At 33.2% G+C, this 22758-nt stretch overlaps 1 protein-coding gene across 5 annotated transcripts in view; it reads left to right on the forward strand.

Annotated features, from left to right (window-relative positions):
- Positions 1–22758, forward strand: part of LOC126746899 (fasciclin-1) — a 207125-nt gene that overhangs the window by 98531 nt on the left and 85836 nt on the right. For all 5 annotated transcript variants that reach the window (XM_050455309.1, XM_050455306.1, XM_050455307.1 and 2 more), the window contains exons 2-3: positions 12862–13009; positions 22274–22479. In XM_050455309.1, the coding sequence (XP_050311266.1) occupies positions 12862–13009; positions 22274–22479 (354 nt within the window). The remainder of the gene's footprint in view (positions 1–12861; positions 13010–22273; positions 22480–22758) is intronic.

Consider the following 22758-nt stretch of genomic DNA (forward strand, 5'->3'; position numbering starts at 1 on the left):
GTATTTATTTTATATTATTATTTTTTTTACAATACATTTAATCATCTTTAGGTAATGTTAATTAACCCATTTAGCACCTGTGCGCAGGGCCATATTATAGTTTTTTTGTATTAAATGATACACCACTCTGTGCATTTGTCTTTATCTTAGAACATTGAAAGGCTAGAATTAGCATTGCCGTGGAACTATGGGTAATTTATTAGCTTCCAACATCTCTGATGCAATGATGCCAAATGCTTTTTTAAAAATGACAAAAAACACACTTTATAATATCATGAAAATTTGTCACTTATTTTGACAGGCGCAAAGCAATACTATTCCTCTTATCATTAGTATCTTATAATTTTTGTTTTCAAAAAATATGATAAGATACTCTATAAAGAAGTCAACACTCAAAGTTACATGAATATAGATAATGTCCCTGTATTAGAGAAAAAGGCAAGAACATCGCAACTCCGCTCGATCGCATTGTTGATTCCACCGACACAAGTAATCTTTACAGTGACGTCGTCAAAAATATTTACATGATAAATATTTATTATTAGTAGATTATGATTACCGTTTATAAACTCTTTATGTGTTTTTAACGTACTTCATTAGAATAAAGGTACTTAACTAATAAAAAGCATTTTTAAGGAAATTAGATATTTTATAATTATAATAGATTTCTACTACTACTAGATGCCACTGCCCATATAAAAGAAGGTGTCTTGCAATGTGTTAGATATTTTTTTTACAGATATGACAAAATATGAATAAGTTGTGATTTAAAAAGTACCTGAGAATATTTTTTATCAAATTTTATATAGGAAAAAACAAAAACGCTCTAGGCGCGTTGTGGGCACTGGTTCATATTATTCTAGATTAGGTGCCCATGACCGCGCTCGGCGCGTTCTTATGGACATAAGAGGAAAATGTACAAACAATGCAAAATGTTGATCATTTTATTCAAAGTTCATGCATAAAAACTGCACATAATAAAATGCATAATAAATTGAATTATATATACCAAAACAAATGAAACAAAGAAAAAAATTTTAGTAAAATGTAATAGAAGGACCTTTGTTATGTATGAAATATTCTAAAACATGGCGTTAGACAAAGTCCAGGGCCACCAGGACATTGAGGGCAATAGTACACTGAATCTTTTCTTTTTTTGTTGTCACTCCAGCAAACAGTGCACCTTCTTCCTTTAGCTTTTCCATTTTCTCCTTTCGGACAATACTCAGGGCGGTGCAGAAGATGTAACTTAGGTATTGGATCTGGCGGGGGTGGTAGCAGGGCTCCGATCACGTCTACTCTATATTCATACAAATCTTTGCGGCTTCCAGTACCTTTTTCAGATCACCTCTCTTGCAGAAGAGACATTACTACTTTTTCAGTATGTAGAGAGCCAGATAACTAAGCATCAGCGGATCCTGAATATATAATTAATTTAAGAGTTAACCCATTTGGTTCACTAAGGATGTACAGCTTGATCCCGAATTTGTGTCGTTTGCCTTTAATGTATTGGCGGAATTTTAATCTTCCACGCCATAACACCATTGATTCGTCTAATGATAATTGTTTGTCTGGATAATATATAACCTGCAACCTATTATTGAAAAAGTTAACAAGTGGAAGTATTTTGCCCAGTTGTGTTCTAGCTGCTTGATTGTCCAGATCTTCAAAATGCAATGACCGTAATATTTGCAGAAACCGATTTCGGCTCATAAAAGTTGAAAAAACTTTTATGTTAAATAAGCAATGTTTTTTCCAGTAATCGTTAATCCTATTCAAACGAATTGTGCCCATGTGAAACAGAACTCCTCAGAAATGTTTTCATTTCATCTCTGGTAATATCCTTCCAACCACTAATTCGTGATTGGGTGCCTTCACTCTTGAAAAGCAACTCCACTGCATGCGCATTAGCCTTGGCACACAATATGTCATATAGGTTTTCTGTTACTAATATGTGGCCTTTGTACTTCATCGTATGACCATTCCGAGGATGTAGCTACTGGCATCGTCAATGGTGAATTGGGAGCGACTGGTGTAGGAGATATTAAGGGTGGTTCTTGCTCTTCTTCAGAGTCGGAGCTAGGATTATATTCGGGATCGTCGTCACTATCGTTTACAAAGGCGTCTTCTTCATCTGATTCTTTAAGAAGCATAAGAAGTTCGTCGTCAGACAATAGTTTTTTTTTGATCGTATTTCAACTTTTTCTTTGGGGGATCATCACTGTCCTTTGATGCTCCAGGCTTCGGTTCTATGACAAATTGTAACAAAGTAATGAAATATAATTATTTTTGATTGTAATATGCTTGTAGGGGACGGAGGAAATGACACCAGATAGGTAGCCCCTCCTATTCAATGGGTATTCCTATGAAAATGGAGACCAGAATTTTCTGTCACAGGTTGTCACTATTGGCCACTAAAGTTTACAGAATGTGTTGAATAAAAAGAAAAATTAAACTCCGAATGAAATGATTCACAAGCATTTATGTTAAAAATTTATTCTGAAATAGTTTCAATATTTTATTGGGAATTGGATATTTTATTAACATTACTATTACTAGCTCAATATATCACCTGACCTGGTGTCGAAAATTTACCCGCCGTTTGTGGGTGCCCAGCAACGCACCTGGCGCGGTCAAATAATTCGTAAATATATACAATATGCCACGCACTCAAATTTTTACAACTAAGCATGTTTCCATATCATTTGAAAGCAATTGATCAATACTATAAATCACCAAAATATAATACATATCTTTGGAAAATACCACAACACAAAAATTTACGCAATTCGAAAAATCGCACGTGATAACTCAAACCAACTACACTCTATGATTGTTAGATTAGTAAAATTTAATTTTTTTTGCGAAAGCGGTTTTAGGAATAATAGTGTTAATAATTTTTTTTGGTTTGAAGTTATTTTTGCACTTAGAAGATAAATAGACAGATCACTAACATATATCTATTTCTACTTTTAATTTTTAATCCAAAATCAAACATCAATAAGTGAAATTAAGATTATTATATGTGTTGATATATAGCTGAAAATTTCCTCTTTTAAAAATGCGTGTAAACTTGACAACAGAGAATGGACGAATAGGTTTGTAAACAAAACATCCCCCTTGTCCCCGTGCACATGTTGATATCTACTAGTACCACTACTATACAACCAAACTTTAAAATATTATGTTCCATCTCGAGGAAAAAAAATCGTGAAAATATGTACAGACAATGTATATATTTAAATATTAATTACAGCAATTTCATTATTTTTTACCAAATTAATGTTATGACCTATTTTCTTGATTTTTACATTGAAAATGTTAGAGAAACCACGTATTCCCAAATTCATAAGTTAATATTAGATTATTTATATTATATAAAAAATTATTCAGATTTAAACCGAACGACAGGCTTGCAAATTCGTCCATATCTTGTTCTATAAAGTCCAATATCACTTTTATTCAGGCTTTTACTTGTAACTTTGTAAAAGTCAAATTTTTTGTTAATAAAAACTTGTGATGAAAAAGTTGATGTGACGAAAAATTATAGTTTTTAAGTTGTAAGCGTCTTCTTTCGTACGCACAGTATGTGAAATGGTTTTTGGCTAGAAATATTCGTCACTTGTGTCGTAGAACAATTTTGTCATTTTATCTTTTTTGAATTTAAAATTGTTGTACACCCGAAGGGCCCTGTGACCTGTTGTGCTCAACGTATAGTCGCGACATCTGAACTTAAATGCGCATATTATGACAGGCTCTAAATCCATAATCGGTATAGCAACTATACTACAGTATACAAAATTGTACAGTAGTACAAAATTGTACTTGTGTATAAACTCTTTTAGAATTTTCTAATAAAACAAGAGAGAATACCGCAATAAGAGCAGCGCACATATAAGCAAAGAATGCGACGACATGGCAATTTTGCGGTCGGAAAGTTTAATGACTTCTAGCGGCTCGGTCGTTTGCACCCCGACGGGACCTGTAAGTTATGAGGGTTGCCCCGATTTTCCCCATTTGTACATATATCAGAAATTTCACGTTGCACCACTGGGGACCCACCTATAACTTAACTAGAAGACAACGGGGGTTTTATACGGTTGTGTACACTTTTTCACTCGCTATTTATAACCAGTTCTAACACTAGTTCGCTTCATTTTATCTTAATCATACACTCGACTTGTTCATTTCGTATTCATTCGTTTTGAATAATTTACATAAATAATAGTGGCAACTCCACACCCAACCCTTTGGCGGTCTTAATGCGCGGACGAAAAGGATGTTATCAAAGCAAACGCGACGTAACAAAGAGACCCTCCGTAAGTTTTTTTTTTGAAGAGGGTAAGTAGATACATTAAGGGCAAAAAAAGGGTTATGAAAAGGGACCTTTGTTTGCGAAACTTGTTTGTTTTAGGTCTGAGAGATATGGGAGGGAAAGTTAGGATTTTTATATATTTTTGGTAACTTTATTGCAATTAAGTCATGCAAGTATGATAGGAAACCTGAATAAAAATTATTTATTTATTTATCAACGAGCCACAGCCCAATACAAAGAAAATTTACAATAGAAAAAATTAAAAGTATCAAATTTAATTTTAATTTAATCCTAACCCTGGTATCACAATAATTTTATACATAATTCTATAATTTAATTAAATAGGCATTTAAAAAAAATATAAATAAAATAATCAAAGATTAAAACAATTATAACAAAAATACAAAATCACAATCAGTCAAAATTTAATATAAGTTTAATTAAGCGTAACCAGGAGTGTTTTCTGTTTCATCACAAACAGGAGAGAAACAATAATATTATGGATAATCAGCATTTCATTTACAATCCTTAAGTTGTTTCGTACATATTTTGCTATTTTAAAAGTAATCCAACTGAGCTGAAAAGTTATTTGCTAATCTAGCTGATCTGGCCAAAAATTGAGTTTTGGCCATAGTTGGTGCGATGGGTGTTGACCTGGAAGGAATGGTTTAATCTAGTTTGCCGAGAGGGGACATGAAATCCTATTTTACTTTTAAATTCAAGGCCATGAGAATAAGAATGCAGGAAATTATAGAACAAAGTAAGATCTCTGTGCATTCTCTACGATTCGGATTTGAAGAGTAGTTATTTGAAGTGAGTTTTCCATATCTCAATATTTTATGTTATCAACCCTTTGCTGTTTCTTATAGGCAATATGTCTAAGGAATTTATGCTGAATTGTGTCAATTGCTTGAACATGAATATTGTAAGATGGAAACCATATAGAAGAACAGTAATCCAGATGTGGCCTTACTGGGGAATGGTATAACACATTAATATTGAGGGAACAATAAGGAAGTCTCTGGTACTACGTTTGATAAAGCCCAAGATTTGTAAAAATAAAAAAGGATAAGTGGTTATCAAGTGTCACCCCCATATCCTTCACTTGAGAAGCCGACAATAAAGAGGAGTCTTTAATATGATATAGGGATTACTTCCCCTACCAAATATCATTAGTTGACATTTGTTAATATTAAGCTCCATCCAAGAAACACCTGATGGTATTTTAATTTCAGTGGACTGAAAACATTAAATACGTACAATTTATATTCGATCTGTAAGATAAGATGTCAACCACTTTAGGAGCTCACACAGAATGCCCATATCCTTGAGTTTATTTATTAAAGTGTTACGAATTTAGTCTGTCAAAAGCCTTTGTAAAATCTGTGCATATACCATGCACAAGGGATCCTTCTTCCAATAATTCTAAAAGAAAGTCACTAAAGCTAAATATAGCTCAGTGGAACGACGAGGCCAAAATCAGAATTGCTGGTCAATAAAGCAGCTCTTCAACACTTGCAGATGGATAGTCATAGACTAGACCCTCAAAGACCTTAAGAATACAACTCAAGATACTGATAGGTCTGTAGTTGTTGACCTAATACCGGGTTTTAAAATGGGCGTAATAAAGCTTGATTTCCAATAAGCTGGAAAAGTTTCAGTATTCAAGGACAAGTTAAAAATAATGTGGAGGGGTCTAGAAAATAGAAAGCTACAATTTTAATAGGAACTGGATGACGGCCGTCAGGACCACGTTCCTTGTTCACATCTAGAGCAGATGAGGAGGTTTAGAGGAAAACCAAATAAATCCACCAAAAATGATTTTTGGAAAAATACTATTTTGCTGTAAAGAGAAAAAAAGTATTTTTTTAATTTTTCTTACTAGCAAGCGTTATTAGAGAAATCATGATAAAGCAATTGCTAAAATATAAATTAAAAAAAAATTAACAAAATAAAATAAAAACAAAAATGGATTTATTTGGTTTTACTTAAAATAACTGAATTTATTTGATTTTGCTCACAACTTTATTAGAAAAAAATAACAAAAGTGTTATTCTTACTACTAATACAAACAGAAACGTTATGGCATTTCGGTAACTAACAGCAAAACCAACGGAGCATTTAAATAAAAAGTGCAAACTCTTCTTTTAAACAGTCACACTCATCTCTTTTTCCTCCTGAGTTATATCCTCAATATGTTCAACTTGATTATTTTCACATAACAGATTCTTGTACTGCAAAGAAGTTTCGTCACTTTTAAAGATTTTTCCCTATTATTTCCCTAATATTAAAAATTGGGCGCTTTGTACTTCAAACCGATAATGCTGAAAGCATGAAATTAAAATTTTAATTTCTTTAGTTGAATAAGTCTGGAATTCCAACAATCTTTTTAAGGTAATTTTGTAACTGCTTAATGTCAAAAATCTTCTAGACTTGTCTTAAGACTTTTGCGCTCGGGTTGCTTCTAAATTGCTCTTTTCAAGCCGCCCAAAAACTCTATCTGCTGGCATAAAACTGTGACCTCTAACTGGGTAGGTGATACAAACTTTTGTGATATTTTCAGGAGAATATTTAAACAGCCAAAACATTCACATATGAATCAAATAGGAATTTTTGTTCTGGCCCCCACATCCATCGCAAAACAATCTAATCTGGGTTATATTATCCAGTTCCAAGGACTTTACGTAATCAAACGAAGCAGATGACATTTCTGGTGCCCTCCCAGCTTGATCTTCAGTCCAAATATAAAATGTTGGATTTTTGGAGTTCATACCAACACAGCATACAGCAAAAAGAAAAGATGCTTATTTGGTACGAATAAAATCCATCGCACCTGCTGCAGGTCAAAGCAGAATGTTCGCAGACCAAGCTCGTAAAAGGCTTTTGCTCTTTTTTTATGAACTTAATATTCAGTCACATATTTAGTTTTCTCTCTTTGGTCTTTTTCAGACTTAATTAACCCGTAGCTACTACTGATGGACCCATCCTATTTTTAAATAGGGTATATTTTTTAAGTTTGGCAACATTGGATACTCGCTGTCTCAGTACTCCTCCGCAATACCATACGCGTGATTTCGCCGGCATAGATTCATACTTCAATATTCGTTCGTGTCGGCGAGGTTCGAAGGCAGTGTTTACTGGGTCCTGAGGACGGACCCATCAGTAGTAAATACGCGACAAGTTAATAACTGATTATTGGTTTGAAAGTATCTATTTCGTTGGTATTTTTTTGCAAGGTATTTATCTATTTCACAAGAATAGGTACTAGTGGCCATAAGGTATAAGTTAATAGATATAAAATGTTTTTTTTACTATCTTTCAGTAAATGCAATGCAATGGCGTCCAGTTCTAGGGCATTGTCAGAGGATCGAGCAAGAAAAGTGTATCCGTTGGTGTTCCAAAGAGAGAAGCTGTGTTAGAGGAACTAGAAAGATTATCTGAAGAGAGTGACGAGAATGAAGAGGACAATGACATACTGAACGACCACAATTCCGAAACAGAGCAAGAAAACTCCGATTCGGAAGAAGAAGAGTTGCCCATCAGGAACAGTTGGTATGGGAAAGACAATACCAAATGGTCAAAAACAGCAGGTATTAGAGGTAGGACCTCTGCTCATAATTTGGTTACTATCTTGCCTGGCCTTATTGTCCCTGCTCGTAATAATCCTCCACGTGAGCCTATAGATGCTTGGAGTCTACTAATTTCTAATGAGATGATACAAAAGTTAGTTGATTTTACCAATTTGAAGATAACCTCCACCAGAGAAAACTATAAAAAGTCTAAAAGGTTTGCTCAGTCACAAACTAAATTTTGGCCTTCGTTTACTGAAAATACCAACCAAGGTGTTTTTGGGTTGTTGTATCTTCAGTCAATCTTTAAATCTAATCATGAAAACGTCCGGTGTATGTGGGCAATAGATGGGACAGGAAGACTGTGGAAACCCAAAAAGAAAGAGTAAAAACTGATAAGTTGGCCGCTGTGTCGGAATTATTTGATGAGTTTGTAGCTAGATCAAAGTCATGTTATTCACCGGGAATTTACCTAACTGTAGACGAAATGCTTGTACTGTTTCGAGGAAGGTGTGGATTTCGAATGTATATTCCGAACAAACCTGCCAAATATGGAATTAAACTGCAGGTTTTGGCTGATGCTAAACGCATTATCTCGTAGATGCAGAGATTTATGCCAGTTCCGAAATAAAAGTTGATGGTGCAAAAAAGCCTACATTATCAAATCCAACAAGAGTGGTTCATAGGCTTATGGAGTGTGTTAAAGGCACCAACAGGAACATCACCGGGGATAACTGGTACAGTTCAGTGGAACTCGTCGACGAACTCAAGAAAAACAGTTTGACGTACGTGGGAACCTTACGAAAAAATAAAAAATCTGTACCACCTGAATTTTTACCGAACCGAAAACGTGCAATTCATTCATCAACGTTTGGACTTACTTTTTCAACCACTATACTGAGCTATGTGCCAAAAAAAAGTAAAAGCCTTATATTACTTTCTAGCATGCATCATGACAATTCTGTCAACGAAACAACCAAAAAGCCGGAGATAATGCATTTTTATAATGAAACAAAATCTGGAGTTGACGCATTAGATGCGAAATGTGCGTTGTATTCAGTATCCAGAAGAACTAACCGTTGGCCAATGGCAATTTTTTTGCTATATTGAACATTGCAGGTGTAAATTCTCGAGTATTGTACCACTTTGCATCAACAGGTAAAGAAATAAAACGATACTCATTTACCAAAACTCTTAGGAAGCAATTAATAGATGAATATTTGCGACTCAGAATGGCCAACAAGAAGGTGCACTCAAATGTACGAATCCTCATTGCTGAACTTTTGGGGGTTGCGAATCCAGTTTCTGAGCAGCCTTAAGTACCCCTTAATGCTGCAAGAAATTGTGCCCTAAGTGTTCTGAAAAATAATTTTAGGTTTTTTTCGGCGTATGTACTGTAATACACCCAAGTAATTTTAAATTTTTGAATAAATTTTTTTTTTATTGATTTTATGGCAATTTTATTATTATGGGTCCTACGGACCCATCAGTAGTACATATGTAAAAAAAAATGTGTCGGTAGTAGTTCAGGGTTAAATCATATAAACGCGTGCATTGGGAACAGGTATCAGAAGCCGGGGACGAAAATCCAATATTAAATTTTGTTAGAAAATCCTTTCTAAACATGTGGTAGCCAACTTGGTACTTACTGTCAGCCTGTTCATTATACATACATTGTAACTTTTTAATACTTAGATGGGCAGTTAAATAAACCCTTTGAGATTTTTTCCGATTATAATGACATTCAGTGCCACGGAATTTACCAATTAATTCGCGTACTTTTTCCCTTTTGTCCAAACTTTTTATTGAAATATGCTCACCTCCTCTTCACTCTTTAGGACAGTCCCCTGAGTCAACAGTCTTACATACTGTAAACAACCTGTAGTTTTAACACCTGTTGCTGCCATGAAAAAAGTCCCGCAGACTAACTGAAGCGACTAACACATGGTTGCCCCAGTCCATGCGCGTAGAGACGCGCAGATGACACGCAGAGGCGAATCAAGGACAAAATGGCTGACCACGCATGTTCACATTTTTACGACATTGCTACTGATAATGCTATCTATTATTTAAAATATACATTTATATAATAAGATAAAGTAGGAAATTTGAAATATAAATGTATTTATGGATTTATTCGGGTTTGAACAAAAATTTGATTTTTTGGTTTTGCATGAAAACATCAATAACGCCAATATAATTAAGGAAGATTTATTCGTTTTTGCACGCCAATGTATGATGCAATTCAGCAAGATGAACCAATATTCGCCGCTAACTAAGTTTTTGTAAAAAATGGATTTATTCGGTTTTGTTTCAAAGCTCCTCAGATAACCTTTCATAAATTGATGAGACAGATATATATGCTGTGAAAGGCTGATGTCTCCAAGAGGCAAAGAGTCCTGCAAAATATATTTACTGTACATTTTTGAAAAATAATCTGCAAACAAGTTAACAATATACTCTCCGGTAGCAGACCCTATGTCACTATAGTGCATCACTGATGGTATATGGTGTTTTTCTTTTTTGTTATTGACAAACTTCCAAAACACGTTCTGCCTAAGAAATGATTCTGTCAAAGGTACATAATTTTGATAACATTCTTTTTTTAGCAATGTTCACTCTGATCTTAAAACAGAAAACTTATTATACTCCGAAAAAAGACCTGAGCCAGGGTATTATTTATGTATTTTCTTTTTCTCTGTGATTTTTCCTTAATTTCTTGGGAAAACCAAATAGAAATCTTTTTAGCTGAAAATTTCTTCCAAGGATCAAAAACATCAACTGTTTAATAAACAATATCATAAAACATACTGATCATATCACTAAAAGATTTATTTTTAAACAATAGGTCCCACTCAAACTGGGACAAAAATCCGTTATAGCCTGCATGTCCGTTGATTTGAAGTCGCTGTAGAAACTATCGCTCTTCGGTCCAGAGTTATTAATATGTGCTGACTCACATAGAATGGAGAAGGAAAGTGGTAGATGGTAGGTGTCCAATGGTAATAGTGTATCTTCTGCCTACGATATCGAGATTTCACTATCCTGAGAGTCCAAATAGTTGTTGTTTATATTGCTGATAGCGTTTATCTGGTATAAGTTATAATAGGAGCACAGGTGATAAATACTGACTGAATTCAATTTAATTTTGTGAACTACCATTCAACTGCTATCGACGCCAAATCATCTTAAATCCATAGACTGTTGGAAGGAAGAATAAAGTCTCCCAAGATCCAAAGCTTATGGTCCTAGTAACTCTTAGTGACCTTTTCCGACTTCTCTCTAAATTCTACATATTTTTCACAGGAACATCTTAGTGGGTAATAAGCTGTAGCAAATAAAAACTCGTTCTTATTATACTCGACTTCAACAAACAAATGCTCATGTGTTATTGTTGCAGATAGAATCTTGCTACTCATTGTTTTTTAAACTGCTATTAGGACTCCGCCTCCTCTAGTGAGGGCACTGGTGCTACCGCATATATTATAGTCAAACATTTGTAGTTTTGCATTGTCTATGTCATTTATAAACCAAGTTTCAGTGAAGACTCTGATGTTGTATTGACAGTATGAGGCATTTTCAAAAAGAAGTTGAAGCTTTGTACGAAGGCCTCTGACATTCTGATAATATACCAACAAAGATAGGCTCTTGTTGAATGAATTTATTTAGTTTTTTTTACAAGCTTAGGAATCCCATTCACATGCTTCAGGATAATATCGAACTCTCCATTTTGCTGTCGCTCTTTATGCTCATTCTTCAGAATGTTTACATCAGTGCACTGTTCTGTTGTTAAATCAGCCTCCATGAATATTTTTAGACTTTCGTTTATTTGTTTTTTGCTCCCTAATGCCCTCAGAATAGTTTTACCAGAGTTTAGGGTAAGCCGTAGAGACTGGTGGCCATTTTTGTTTCTTTTCCCTATTCTCAAAGCGCTGATAACATTTATAGATGAACCGGTTAGATCAGTTAAAAATGTTTTTGCTTTAGATAGATCTCCTTCTTCATTGTCCTGAGGAAAGTTAAATAACATCAGATTACAAGATCTTTTTTGCCACTCTTGAAGGATCCTGCCATGAACAACTGCTGCGCTGTATTCTGCTTGCCTATTTTCAGTATTTATGGGAGTCTTAGATGTGGTTCGTTTGTTTTCATCAAACATAATACAAAAGCTTGCTTTTAAACTGTGTAGCTCATCATTTATATCACGAATTTGATTTTCGAAGTTGCCCATTTTCTTGATAGTGGCAATGTTGACTTCGCTTTGAAGTATTTTCCAAGACACAGACCCGTTTCTCCAGCATCAAACCATTTTTAATTCCGGGAATGCATTTTTAGGCAAAAATATGGTATATTTCGAACAAACAACACCTTATCTCAGTAGACCTGATTCCATTGCATACCCTGCAAAGAACCTTTTTACAATAGTCACATGGGTAGTGTTAAATATCTCTCCTGCATTTCTTGGTTCCTTAAAAATATAGCATAATGAACACGCGGCCGCCATTTTGAGGTTATATTACTAAAATTTCACAAACATTTTAAAACTTATATAAAACTGAATAAAATATGGGCATAACAAGGTTCAAAACAACTGGTAACCGAAATTTCACAGGCCAATAAACACCAAAAACATCGAAAAATTCGAGAAAGAAAATGTAAACAAAACTATATTTTGACATAATAAAATTCTGGAATGTTTTTCAGTTTTTAGTAGCAGCTGCACCTCACTCTATAAATTAATAGAACTTCTGCTTCTGCCTCCCGGGACTTTATTGCAGCCATATCCTCTGGGGGAAATTTTAACATTACAAATGGCCATAGGCCATGAGAATTTCCTTGAAAATAAATGATGAAATTTAATTCTTAGCGGGAATTACACGCCATTTCAACCCCTGCAGAATCTCTTTTAATTAATATTCTATTATTTAAAATGTGTCATAGTTAATTAATTAATAGACTGTTTTTTTTGTTTTTTAGTTTTACGCATATTTGGAAGTCTGTAACGTTTGTAATTTTACATTGGAATTCGAACCGTTGACGATATTTGCTCCACTGAATGCTGCGTTCCAGAATTTAAAAAACTACAACATAACGGACACGGATTCGTTGGTTCAGTACCATCTGAGTAAGTACATTCAACCACTAAAATAAATCTAGTAATAGTAGAATTAGAGTATCAACAATTATTAGCATCTTAGATCGGATTATTACCAATCAGCTAGTTTCATTTGCGATCCTAAGTTCAGTGCATCAAAAGTTAACAATCAGAAGATCAGATACTGATCCAGCGAGGATCTGCTAACGTGAAGCAAAATTCAAATTGCTGTAACTCATAAACAACGGATCAGATTGAAATGAAGCCTACAGGTTCCGGTAGATAATCATAATTAATTATGTTTACTCTAGGTTAACTTTAAATGAAACTTTGAATCAACTCTAGTTTACGTCTTACTACTGAAATATCTTCATTGCAATTAGGCTTAGAATCATCTCACTTATTATCAATATCTTAGGTCAACAGTTATCAACCAAAGGCCTGATTCTGATGCAGGTAGGATCTGCTGGCGTATAGCAAAATTAAAATGGTTCTAACTCTTAAATTCTTCATTCGATTGAAACAAAATCTACAGATTATTAAAAGCAATGAATTATTCTTTTATTCGGGTAATTATAATATTCACTTCAAGTCAATTCTGAAAATCATTCATCATTGTCAACCAAAAAAATGTTTACTTTATGATTCTAGCTTCAGTAGATCTGAGTCTGCTAACGTAACGCAAAATTTAAATGGCTATACGAGCATAAGATGCTCGTATAAGGTTGATTTCATTAAAATATAAATTACAGATCCTGGTAGTATCCTTGTATGTATCTTTCAATTTTGGTTATTATAATGTTCACTCTAAGTCAACTTCAAAAGAAGATATTAAAGGGTTTTCTATTAAAACAACTCTGAAGAGAGCATTGTATTTTATAACTGAAATATCTTTACTGAGGGTAGGGTTAGTACCTTTTTAGTTATAACAAGCATATTAATTCAAATTATCAATCAAGTACAGTTTACTTTTTGATCCTTACTTCAGTAGATCAAAAGTTATCTATCTATAAAGTTTATTTGGTTGATAATCATCTAAATTAAAATACTGCTAATAACTAGGAAGTTTCCTATATTAATGAAGATATTTCAGTTATAAAGCGTAAACTTTCAGACTGCTGCTGCAAGAGAGCGTTACAGTTATTATCAGTATTTTAGATCAAATTATTTTCAACCAAAAAAGGTTACTTCATGAACCTAGCTTCAGTTATCAGCCAAAGTCTTCGACCTTGACTCAGCAAGAATGTTAAAGTGAAGCAAAATTCAAATGGCTGTAAGTCATAAGCCCTTAATCCGATTCAAATAAAAGATACAGATCCTTGTAGACAATTAATTATTATAGCACGCCACTCGCTTTCTTGGCCGTATTTTGTTGCTTGATTACCAGCGAAATTTCCATATAACAATAGTTTTATTGTATTTATTGGTGAAGTTTTAGGACGCATTTTGCAAATTTTTCCAAAGTTGGACGCTGCGAGTCTAAGAGAACGTTCTTGAACCCATTTAGGATTAGAAGATTGTCCAACGGTATCATTTTGAATTTGCAAAATTTCTTCTTTACTTTTTTTAGGCTGTTTAAAAAATCGGTAGTTTTATATACATATTCTGGTCCTTTGACGTCAAGAGGAATGTAGCTAGCTTTGGGACCATAATCTCCATCTAGCAGACACTTTTTCTGGATTTTTGCCTTTCTCTTTCTCTTAGAGTTTAACAAGTTTTTGCTTAGTGTTAATACTCTTTTACCCTTGCTGGAGTATTTTTTTGTAAAAGACTTTGGACTCTCACCAATTGCAGTTTTAGTTATAATACGATAATAGTCACTTTTTGCATTAAATGATAAGGCTGCAGCTACACATCTCGTTTGATAAGAGCCCTTAAGGCAAAAGTTTATTCTTTTTCCACCCACGAACTTACAAACAACACTATTATAATGTTCGGCCAAATTGTTGTTCATGTTTAATATAAGGCTATTGGAATGATCAATCAGTCTTTCCAAAGGAACTAAGATATCATCAAATATGCCACATTCTTTCATTGCAGGTACTAAGTTGTTGTCATTAGTTTTTTGACAATTAAAATAATTAATTTCCATGCATTTTTCATGCTCACCAAATACGTGACTCGGAGCATTCCGGATATCACCTCTCAAGAGTTCAACTTTTCTCTCCAAAGGAATATCTTGTTTTGCTCTATGTTGAATTGTCTTTGTGACTGCTGTCCTTAAGCGCAAGAACCTTGCAAACACTTCTTTCCGTATTAGTAGAGGTACTGGCGCATTTTTTTAATTACTTCGGTTTTTATCTAAAATTAAGTAATTTGCTGACAAAAGGACTTAAAAATGTTTTAATTTTACTTACTGCATATTTCTCTTATTTTCTTAGCAACATTTCCATAGATGTAGAAGTTCCATCCCAGTTTTTGAAACATTTATGCGTCGGTATATCCAGTTTCTTCTGTTCATACCATGAACAAAGGGAACAAAATTTGTTCCTCACACCAAGAAATAAAACTTTTCCCGTGTATAACACGGCCTATAATACATGCCTACAAATAAAGAATTATTCGAAAGGTTTAAAATTATAAATTTAAGTTAATTAAGCTATTCATGCGAATAATTAGATAGTATTTAGATCCTTTTAAAAAAATACCGTTTGCCCCATGCACCATCTGTGAATACTGTAATATAGGGAACACCATTTTTATCTACTTCATTATCCCTTTTCGCTATTTCTGCTTCTTCAATAGCAGCTTCTTCCATACTTTTCTCTCAGACTCTCTTATTACATCGGCAACTTCTTCACGATACTCGCTATAGGTTGATTTGGACATCATTGGCATATTCATTGCGGCACTAAATTCGTTAATTTGCGAATACCCGATTCCAGTTGATATAGTTCCTAAAACAAGAGAGGCGTTTATATTAATTTTTTTCTGCAGCTTTTTATCAAAGCAAATTATTTTTCTGATGCGACACATCTTACATTCCAAAATAAATTCGCTATACAATCCCCGTCTTCGTTCGCTAATCAGCATCATATTTAAAATATTGCAGTCTTTCTTCATTTAGAATTTGGGCAAATAAATTTTCTACATCAAATAATCTTCTCCCTGATATTTCATTAACGAGACTAAAAAAAGAGGAATGATAATGGCAAACATATAATTTTTGTTCTATTTGGAAAGCTATGCTATGAAATTGGTATCTTTGAAGCACATTATATGTAAAATCGGTTGAGTAGAAGTAGGTAAAATCTAAATTAAAAATAACTTTAAAATTCACAGCTGTCCCCCGCATTTGTATAAAATTACCTGTTCGTAGTTGGCGACGATCGCTCCACATCCAATTCTGTAGCATTATAAATATTATTATCAGTAACCTCCTTCCTAAAAAGTTTAGTAAAAATAGCAATAATAAAATTAAAAAATACCTAACCTGGGTAAATTTTGTGACGTTTGTAGTATGGTTTGAGATGCGAAAGCGTCTCCAATAATCTCCTTCTTTTTTTTCCTAAAAAAGTAATTACAGATATAAAAAAAACTAAATCTATTATACAAAATTTTGCCGTTTTTTAAATATAAATCAAATCCAACTTTCAAAATTTTTAAACTTTTCTAATGATTTGCCATATAATTGCTAATGTATGTGACATTATGTCTTATACGTAGCCAGATTCCAATAGTGAGCCTCGAATTTATAGCACCCTGTTCACTCAGAAATTAAAAGAACAATTGCATTTTTTTACTTACCAGATATTTCTTGAAACACGTTTCTTACTTTTACGATAAGTACCTAAATTTAAATGTTTTTTTATCCACAGTCGTTTGCTTATTACGACCCATAGTTAATGATATTTTTTCAACAACAACAATACACAACAAGCAAAACACAAGACACAGTGCACTAACTAATAAAATAAAAAATAATGATTGCCAAGATTGCGAAAAAGAAAAGCACGACGACTTAACACTTACGGAAACACACGCGCTTACGGAAACAAATGAGAACTAACCGACAATAAGGCATACCGCACACTGGCAACTGTTTAATCTCGGCCATTAACTAGTTTAGTCACTAAAAATTATTGCAAATCTATTTAAAACGCCCAATGATGACTGAATAGTTGCTCCGCAACCTCAGTCGAAATGGATTTCCTAGAAACAGCGTGCGTTTGTGCTTTGATTTTAAAGAAACGTCGTCAAAAAAAACGTCTCTGATAAGTAAAAGACTTCTAGATGGGCAATTTTATAAATTGTTCAGCACTTTGAGGGAACATCCAAATAAATTTTTTAATTATTTCCGTATGAGTATACGAAGCTTTGATGAGCTTCTGGTGTTGATAGGTCCTCATATTTCATACCAGAATACACAATTACGAATGGCTGTGCCGCCACAGGAAAGATTGGCCGTAACTCTAAGGTAAGAAAAAAACTCATTTTATCGAAAAATATTTATTACGAAGAAATATAATAGTATTATAAGCATTTAATGTAATTCAAGCAGAGACGACATTTCTGACTCATCATCAATTTGCTGTTGGGACGTATTTGCATAAACCTGTACCTGTCCTGCGGAAAAGTCTGAAATATATTGTGCTGCAGTATAGCTTGGATTGCGATTGCTGCTTTGTATAACATTGTTATAATCTTCTTGGTGGTAGGAATATATTGGCGAGTGCAAAGAACTATTTCTATCATCTCCATAATGTGATCCTTCTGCACTAGTTGAAGGAATATTTACAGCAAGACTTTTGGCAGTATTTTGGTGGTGCAAAGCATTTGCTTCATGGGGAATTTGATTTTGGCCGCTTCCCGACATACGAACGCGCCTTATCACATTCAGGATTTCCGTTCGTGCAATAAATTTTTGGTCTTCATTAAATTTTTTTAATGAAGGGAGTAGAGACAAAAGAAAATATTTATCTTCGTCAATTTCATTCTCTGTATCCTTATTTTCCCTCAAAATCTGAAGCAGAGATTCCTCATATGGTTTCTGATGAGTTTTCTTTTGGTAAATTTTCTTTCTAGAATGGTCAGTCTTGGCACCAGTACGAAGTTGCGTAGCTTCACTAGCTTCTGATTCTTCCTCTCTGGTTTCTGTGTTATCTTCCACATCATCAGTACCTTGTTCGAGACTGTTGTAACTAATTCTGCTTTCTATAGAATCCCGCAGAAATAAAAGCTGCTCAAAGTAAAGATATTTCCTTCTCTTTTTAGCCCCAGAACCAGAGGCAATATTCTTTTGAGCATCGTACTCTCTTTTAAAACATGTCCTAAGATTTTTCCATCTTTTTTGTAACTCGTTACCTAAAAAAACATTATGTATATGATATGATGTATAAAACATGATGTATATTAGACAATTTTTTTTAGGTATTTAGCAACGGGAAATAGCTTTGCATCACTACATTATGAATATTTACTTGGAATTACAACGATACGAAAAATTGTAAAAGACACATGTGAGAAACTTTGAGAATGTTTGGTGCCACTCTATATGCCAAAACCGGATCATGATGACTGGATAAGAGTTTCCAATGAGTTTAATGAGAAAACACAATTTCCCAATTGCATCGGAGCAGTAGACGGGAAACATATTAGAATAAAAAGACCTGATAAATCTGGGTCCGAATTTTTTAACTATAAATCTTTCTTTTCTACTGTTCTTCTAGGCATTGCAGATTCCAATTATAATTTTATATATGTTGAAGTAGGATCTTATGGATCGACAAGTGATTCCAACATATTTAAACAATCGGCATTTTCGCATTTGCTTGACAAGAAGGAATTATATATTCCGAATGAAAAAAATCTTCCTAATGATGAAAATGGAAAAGCTATGCCGTTTGTGCTCGTGGGAGATGAAGCTTTTGCTCTCTCAAAATTCGTTTTGAGGCCATATCCAAGCAGAAATTTAACCGTAAAACAACGAATCTTTAATTATAGACTTTCGAGGGCACGTAGAATGATAGAATGTACATTTGGAATTTTAGCCAACAAGTGGCGTATACTCCACAGGCCTCTAGATACCCAAGTTAAATTTAGCGACTCCATTACAAAAGCATGCTGTATTTTACACAATTATGTGAGAAAACTTGATGGACTAAATTTTGAAGACACCTTTTATGAATGTCCATTGAAAGATATTCCTGCTCTTGGACTAAGGAGCAACAATGAAGGGTATACAGTTAGAGATTATATTGCAAATTACTTTATTTCTCCTCAAGGGTCTGTTCCTTGGCAATATGATAAGATTTAAAAATGTATGTTCTGGTCTTTTGTGAATATACAGGGTGTTTTTTAAGTTGAGGTTTTTCTTTTAACACTAAGTATATAGAACGCAAGAAAATAAGAACTTTTATAAGAATAAAATTTTGTCTTAAATTGTCTTGTTTCTGAGATACAGGGTCTTCACGTTTTACATTTTGCTAACTTAAACACACTGTATTTTGGAGGAAAGCAATTTCGATGATAAAAAATGTGATTATAAAAAACTTTATTTTTTATTTAAATGCAATGAATATTTTTATTATTTGGCAGAACAAAAATTTGTAATTTTTTAGGCCATTTTTATTTAACATGTTTTTTCATTCATAACCGAGAAATCGATTGTTAAAAAAAAACTTTTATAATTTGTGCTTTAAAAACGACATTTTGTAGGTCAAAATAAGAACAAAAGTTCCTATAAACAGATGACCTAAATTGCTTAGTCTCCTAGCAAAATGAAAAATTTTTACACCCTGTATCTCAGAATCAAGACCTTTTTGGACAAAATTTTATTCTTATAAAAGTTTTTATTTTCTTACATTCTATATAGTGTTAAAATGTAAACCCCAAATTTAAAAACACCCTGTATATGTTTGAATAATTCTGTAGGTATGTTGAATCTGTGACTTGATAAACATAAAATAATTTGGTAAAACTTACCTTTTTCATTCTTTTCCTTATCCCCAAGTTCATTCCAATTCTCAATGAATTTTTCACATAATTCAGTCCATAATTTTTTCTTTAGATTTTTATCTGAATATTCTTTTTGTTTCGTATTGTACAATGCTGGTCGTTTTTCGACTTCAGTAATAAACAATTCAACATCTATAGCAGCCATTTTTGTTGTAATTTGCCGGCTTATCGACAAATATTAACTACAAAGCAACTTTTTTCAAAGCAAATCACCAGTGAGCGCGATCCTATCTAAATCTAACCTATCTAAAGTTGCCAGTGTGCGGTAGGCCTAAATGAGCGCCTTGAGAAAGAAAAACGGCGCTACCAGATCTTCCTAAATATGCAAAGGCGAAGCAATTTTTAGCCAAATTTACATTGTTTTCTTATATTAGGTTTAAAAAAAAACAAAAATATATTATATCATAAGTATGTGGTGGATTATGTTTTATTAGATTCATGGAAATGGGACGGTAATTTTTCTACTGTTTTAATAAGAAATAATATTTATTATTATTTTTAAAGTTTTAAATAGCATCCCTCCTAGGTAATCCAAAAAACAATCTGTACAGAAAATTTGGGCATTCTAACGTTTTTCGTCTCAGTATAAAACCTAATACCGTTTTACGTGGGTAGACCGCGCTTTTAATGTTGATTATTACATTGTTCACTCAAAGTTAGCTACAAAGGAAATATAAGAGATTTTTCCATTGAATCAATTCTGAATAAAGTCTTAAGTCTTATTGAATATAACTGAAATAGCTTCATTCCTATTAGATTTAGAATCTTTTTAGCATTTTAGGTTAAATCAAATAACAACTGTAGTTTACAAAATGATCCTAGCTTTAGTAGATGAAAAATTATAGACAAAGGCTCTTACTTTGATCCAGCAAGAATCTGCTGACGTGAGACAAAACTTAAATAGCTGTAATTCATAAGCCGTTAATCCAATTTAACTATAAGTTACAGATCCTTGTAGTAATCAATAATTATTCTTCAACTTTGACTATTATAATGTTCACTTTAAGTTAACTGTCAGTGAGATATAAGCCTTTTTTCTTTTCAAAATTTCAATTAATAATCTGTAATTTACAACATAGTATTGGCGCGAAATTTGATATCTTGCATAACTTTTTTTGTGTATTGCCTAACATTAGTGAATAAAACACTTTAGATGTATTATAACTGCCTTAAAACACAATTCTGCAAAGTTTCGTTTAAATAAAACTTTAAGGTCTACCAATCTGCTAATTGAATTCATATCAAAATTCATCCATCTTAGATGAATTTACTTTAAGCCTTTCTTTTATCTCTAGATTTATATACTCACACAATGCAACGCTACTGGCTAAGTAGCATCCCACCTCTATGCACCTCTATGTACAAACTTTTAATTTAGTTATGGACATTATAATGTATTCTATAGACAAATTAAAAGACGATATAAGAGGTTCTTCTATTGAATTAATTGTCAAGAAAGCATTACATCTTATAACTGAAATATCTCCATTGATATTAGGTTTACAACCATTTTAGCTATTATCAGTATTTTGAATCGTATCGTTATCAATCAAATAAAGTTTATTATTTCAGTAGGATCAAAAGGTATGGACCAAAAGCTCCATCTTGACACAGCAAGGGTCTGCCAACCTGAAGCAAAATTTAAATAAACATTACAGATCTTTATAGATATTACTCATTCTTCAATTTTGGTTATTATAAAATACACTTTTTTTCACTCACACAGAGTTTTTTCTGTTGAATTAACTGTGAAAAGGGTATTACTTTTTATGACTAAAATATCTCCATTGCTATAAGGTTTAGAGCCTTTTTAGTTATTATTAGTATTTTGGATTAAATAATTATCAACCAAACAAAATTTACTATATGAGCCTATGATCTATAGTAAATCAAAAGTTCTTACTTATTATCACTATTAGACTAGGTCATTGTCAATCAAATAAAGTTTACTTTATGATTCTAGCTTTAGTAGATTAAAAGTTGATTGAAACTCCAAAAGCTCGGGGAGCTTAACCCAGCAAGAGTTGCTGCTGACGTGTGGCAAAATTCAAATAGCTGTAACTCATTAATGGTTAATCCGATTGACTAAAAGTTATAGATTCTTGTAGATCAAGAATTCGCCTTAACTTAATTTATTATAATATTCACTAGCTCTAGTAAAAAAAACACGTTTCTAGTCAAAAAAATTAGTTTCTTTGGAGATCTAAATAGTTTCTTTACTTTCATATCCGGAATTAAATGCCTGTAAATAAGAATTTCCTTTATATGTCCTGTTAAAAAACTAATTTTTCTTCAATCCATTTACCTTCCATTGTATTGCTTTTTGTTCCTTTTTAGCTAACGTGCCGATAAAACTGGAGCAACTCGGAGTTTCTTACACATCGATAAACACGAGACTGCCTGGATCCCTTCCGATCTGGATAACGCTCACGAAAAACGCGTTTAACAATGCGTTTTATGTAAATAATGCGAAAATATACACGGAGGGTTCTAATGTGGTGAGAACGAAACATCCTACGAAGGCGGGACCGGTCATAACCCAGGTTGGTATAAAAATCACTAATTCCACTTATAGGTGAGTGAATTTTAAATATTTCAAAAATTAATGAGTTAAATGAAGCTTCAACTTGACTTGGATGGATTTAAATAATGGTTAGATGCTCATTTATTTCAATATCTTTGAATTAATAGCTTTGATTATTAGGAATATTATGAATATTAATTTATTATATTTTACTTAGTCCAGCTTGATTCGGGTAAACGATTACATCGATCCTTCATATATAGAGATTATAACCACGCAAAGAAAATAAAATTTCCGG

Source organism: Anthonomus grandis, chromosome 18 (genome assembly GCF_022605725.1).
Source record: "Anthonomus grandis grandis chromosome 18, icAntGran1.3, whole genome shotgun sequence".
Lineage (NCBI taxonomy): Eukaryota > Metazoa > Arthropoda > Insecta > Coleoptera > Curculionidae > Anthonomus > Anthonomus grandis.